This window comes from Heliconius melpomene, unplaced genomic scaffold (assembly GCF_056956725.1).
Source record: "Heliconius melpomene rosina isolate 202511_hmr_F unplaced genomic scaffold, ASM5695672v1 Hmr00205, whole genome shotgun sequence".
Classification (NCBI taxonomy): Eukaryota; Metazoa; Arthropoda; class Insecta; order Lepidoptera; family Nymphalidae; genus Heliconius; species Heliconius melpomene.
The window spans coordinates 47,959-52,927 of NW_028181856.1; the positions used below are offsets into that span (position 1 = coordinate 47,959).

General features: G+C 58.3%; 1 protein-coding gene across 1 annotated transcript; it reads right to left on the reverse strand.

The window, feature by feature from the left end:
* Window positions 1-2,539: 2,539 nt before the first annotated feature.
* LOC146526643 (uncharacterized) lies at window positions 2,540-4,702 on the reverse strand. Its single transcript, XM_085206899.1, has one exon. The coding sequence runs from the start codon at window positions 4,700-4,702 to the stop codon at window positions 2,540-2,542; it is 2,163 nt and encodes a 720-aa protein (XP_085063025.1).
* Window positions 4,703-4,969: the final 267 nt, after the last annotated feature.

Here is a 4,969-nt window from a genome sequence, read left to right on the forward strand (position 1 = left end):
CAATAGACCGACGCCAGAGAAAGAGCATCCAGGTCCCACGGTATGACTCCAGCCAGCACGCACGCCACTTCACCGGAGATGGTCCGGTACCCCCGTATCGCCCGGATGGCCATCACCCTCTGCGCACGTCGCAGCAGAGTGATGTTGTGCCGGTCGGATCGGACCACTCCGGTGTACAGCCGACGGCTAGAGGCGCTCGGCCCATCCACATTGGGCAAAAGGCGCGCCAGTGCCGCCGCTGTCTTCAACAGTTTCGGGGCCAAAGATGTAAAGCGGCCCCGAAAACTCCACCGACCATCCAGAACAAGTCCGAGGTACTTCATGCTCCGGGCAACGTCAATTTTGACGCCACCGACGACGATGTGGGCATCTGCCGGTGGGCCCTTTCGAGGAGCATGGAAGTAGATTGCCTCGGACTTGTTGAGGGAGACTTCCAAGCCCAGCCGCTTTATGCGGCCGACTACCTCCGCAACTCCAGCAGTCGCGAGGACTGCCGCCTCTCGATAGGTCCACTGCTGCGCCAAGACCAGCGTGTCATCGGCGTAACAGAGGACCTTTATCCCCCTCAGGGTGCCGCCCCGCAGCACCCAGTCGTATCCGATGTTCCAGAGGATCGGACCCAGCACCGATCCTTGTGGAGCACCGGCCGACACAACGAACTCCTTCCAACCTCCTCCAGGAGCTGGAAAGGTCACAGACCTACCGGACAGGTAAGCCCCGATGACGCGGCGCAGGTATGGAGGCACACGATAGTATAACAGTGCCTCCTTTATGCAGGGCCATGGCAGGGAGTTGAAGGCGTTGGCGATGTCTAAAGACACCGCCAAGACTCCATTGCCTCGGGCCACCGCATCCTGCGCATAGGACTTTACCTCCAGTATGGCATCCACCGTCGATCGCCCCCTACGGAAGCCATACTGGTGGTCCGAGAGGTCCGGACCTGTCCCCTCCAAATGGTGTTGTAGCCTCCTGGCTACAACACGCTCAAGGAGCTTGGCGATCTCGCTCAAGAGCACGATGGGCCTGTAGGCGGAGGCTGAATCCGCCGGGCGACCCTCCTTCTTGATGAGGACTAACCTGCCTGTCTTCCACCGCTGTGGAATTATGGCTTGAGCCAGACAGGCAGTGAATAGTCCTCGCACTCTGGGCCCTAAGGTGTTGAGGGCCAGAGTTAGCGCCCGGCCGGGAATGCCATCGAAGCCCGGGGCGGTGCTCTTGAGCCGAGATCGGCGAACAGCTTCTTCGAGCTCCTCCTCCTCCACCGGTGGTGTGACGCTGTCCTCGTCGTCCTCCTATTCCTCCTCACGCGCTGCAGGGCGGGCCATACTGGGTGGTGCAAAACTGGCCCGCTGCGGGAATAGCGACGACAGAACCCCTCAGAGTACGTCCGGTTGGAGTGTCTGCGTCAGTGGTGGTGCCCAAGCCCGTAACCTACCGAGCACCATTCGGTAAGGTGTGCCGTACGGGTCTAAGTCTATCCCCGCGATCAACCGGTCGTGCGACTCGCCTTTCACACGACCGATCTCCTCCTGCAGCTGCGTTCTCGCCTCGACATAGACGCGGTACAGTCGGTCTTCCTCCTCCTGCACCTTCTGTACCCGTCTGCGATAGTGGCTGTACTGGCGTCTCGCCGCAACGCAGGTGTTACGCAGTTGCGCGATCTCCCACGACCACCAGTACACTTGCCGCCGTTGAGGGCGGCGCCCGGAACGGGGCATTGACGCGTCACAGATACGCGTCAGCGCCCCCTGTGCCCAGGATGCGGCGTCTTCTGCAGACGCCAAGCTCTGGGGCCGCCAGGATTTCACTATCGCGGCCTCCTCCAACAACTCCCTGTCGAGACGACCCAGTTGCCACCGCGGTCCGTACTCTCGCGAGTTTGGACTGGGGGCTGGTGGCACCGCAGGATGTATGGAGATCTCGTACAAGATGTAGAGGTGATCCGAGAGAGTCTCCACATCATCCAGCACTCGCCAGCCCCGAACACGACATGCTAGGGCCGGGCTCGCGACCGAAACGTCCACGACGGATCCGCCCAGCCTTCGCACACACGTGTTCTTGGTCGCTCGGTTGAGCACAGACAAACCGGTGGCAACAACCCACTCCGACAGCGTCACACCACGCACATCCGTCGTTGCGAAGCCCCACACGCTGGACTTCGCGTTGAGATCGCCGGCCACCAACATCTCCGCCGGACGAAATCGCTCTACCATTTCCCCCAATCGTATAAGGAACTCTTCAAACTCCGCGAGAGTTCGATTGGGGGAAAAGTAGACCCCTACGACAACTAGGTTGCCGACAAGTGCGGCGACGCATCCCACACCTCTCTCTACACGTGAGAAAGGCGGGGAGCCCGCGGCGACCTGGGTGATAATAGTCACCACCCCGGTGTTGTCGGCTACCCAGTTGTCTCTGTCGGGAACGCTGTAGGGCTCCGAAACAACCGCCACCTGGATAGACCACTGCGCCAGGCTTTGGACCAATAAGTCCTGGGCCCTAGCACAGTGGTTAATGTTCGCATGCAACACGCGGAGAGCCATTATTGGTCTTCCATGTGTTGCACCTCCTCAGGCCCAGCTGGGATATTAGACCTGGCCGATGTTGCCGGCACTCGTCTGCGCTTTCCACCGTTATTGGTGCTAGCCTTTCCACAGGCAGCATTCCCCAACATGTGATTAGCGGGCCTTTGCGCCGCCTCACACACCGGACAATGAGGCTCTGCCGAACACGATCTCTGCTGATGCCCGGTCTGGCCACACTGGAAACACTGTTTGCTGCGGTCCACCTGGCTACTGCAGCTCGCAGCCATGTGGCCCACTTCGTGGCAACGGAAACAACGTTGCGCACGGGGCATCAATAGCCTCACTCCAGCAGAGACGAAGCCAACAAGTAGTCTCGCCCCGCTAATCTTCTGCGCTGCGCCGACAGGACATCGGACCCATACTGTTCCTAGACCGGCCCGGTCCTGTCGGATCTCTCCGACTTTTATATTACCCGCAGCACAGCCGGAAACTCGGCTTATTGCCGCCGTCATGTCCTCAGCAGTGGCGGAGTCATCGAGGCCAAACACCCTCAATTCCGCACATTTCACTGGCCTCGACACCTGGACCTCTTCGGGGCTGAGAACCCCACGCAACTTCTCAGCTAGCGCATCCGCCTTCTCAGCAGTGTTGGCGCCAGGCATTCTAGCGCCTAGCATTCTAGCGCCAGTAGACGCAACACGGAATCTCAGGTCCTCTATACCCAGGTCTTCCAACTTTATACTTTCCTTGACCCGGGTAAGGACATCGCTATACGACATCTTGTCGGCGACGGCTGGCTGCAACTTAATCGTCACAACTTGCGATCTAGGACGACGCAACTTTGGCTCCTTTTGCGCTTTAGCCTTTTGCGCTTTCGGCTTAGGAGCTGGCTTTCTCTTCTTGGCCCCCTTCCGGGCTACTACAGTCCAGCCCTCAGACATATCAGCCGGAGCGGGTGGCAGAGGTCGAGGCTCAGTAGATGCGGTCATCACCGGGCCTTTCTTCTTCTTGGCCTTTTTAGACCTTTGCTCCTTTGGTGCCGGATTAGCCGGCGCCATCAAAGTGGATGCGACAGGGTCCACTTGCGCCTGCTTTGGGCTATCCACCTTGCGCTTGTCCGCCGCTAGCGGAGGTCGCAGATTTCTCTCCGGTGGTAGCCGATCTTTAAAGGCTTCCAGCCTGGTGGAGACCATAGTGCCCACTATGTCCTCCACAGCAATAGACTCCGTGGGAGTGGGTCGCAAGTCCGATGCTCTAGACCGCTCCAACTCCGCTCTCAAAAGGGCAAACTCCTTCCGCAACTCCACCAACTCCGACTGCAGTCGCGAGTTTGTTGCCTTGAGGATATCCACTTCCTCTGATGCCGTCCTCTTTGCCAGAGTATTAACGGCAGAAGAGATAACTCCGGCAGCGTCTTTAAGGGCCCTAGTAAATGTGCCCTTCAGATTCCCCGACTTACAGGCGACTCTATTGATTATAGCCAAGCTATCAGATACTTGGCTACGCAAGTCGGAGACCATGTGCTCCTCACCGCAAAGTTCCAGGGGCACATCCGAGAGCCTAGAACTTGCTCTAGTTTGTATCGCCGCGGAGATTTCAGCAACTTCCTCCTCCGCTCTCAGCCGGCGCTCCTCGCGCTTGGCATCGTTTAGCGCCTTCTTTCCAGCAGCTAGCCCTATATTCTCATCAGGAATATTTGGTACGACCACGACTCCCTCTGGCCGAAGCAACCTTCGCTTTCGGCTTGTCTCTGTCTCCCCATCCGCATCCGAGGATTCAGAGTTACTCTTCCTGTGATGGCGCCTCTTTCTGTCCTTTCGGAACTGCGCTTTAGCCCCCTCGATAGCATTGGAGCTGTTCGACCCAACAGACATCACGCCATCGGCGTCTGACTCGGAAGCCGCCCAGAAACGGCCTCGCGACGAAAGTGACGACCTGGACCTATCTCTTATAATAGAGGCAACCTCCTCATGGTCCAGACGCTCTAACACGACTCGCGCATCCTTCAACCCCCCTCCTATTGGCACAAGTGCCGGACTTTTGCCCCTTTCGAGCAAAGTACTCCCTACGCCTTTCTCGGGCACAACTACTACTCCGCCCATCTCGGGCAACAACAGATCACCGCCCTCCTCGGGCCTCCCTACGTCATCATTTTGGGTTTTTAATTTAACATTTTCCATTTTGTTCCCACGAGTGTGGGGGAAAAACGGTCCATCCGAGCAGTGCCCCCTGTACTCGGATAAGCCTATTACGCCAGGGTGTCGGCTGGTACCCTGGCGGGACCAGCAGTAGCGACTGATCTCCCCATCAGCCATGAACCCCTCGCGCTGCTTCGCCGCTTGGGTTGGGGTAATTTTTTATAGAGGTTTTCTTCCTCGCAGCCCGGCCCTCAGTTCCATTCCTGATTACGAGACATGACCGCAACCAAGAGTGGAGTTCCGATATTT

Excerpts from the sequence above, each read along its gene's own strand:
- LOC146526643 (XM_085206899.1), bottom strand. The coding sequence starts at position 4,702 with ATGGAAAATGTTAAATTAAAAACCCAAAATGATGACGTAGGGAGGCCC.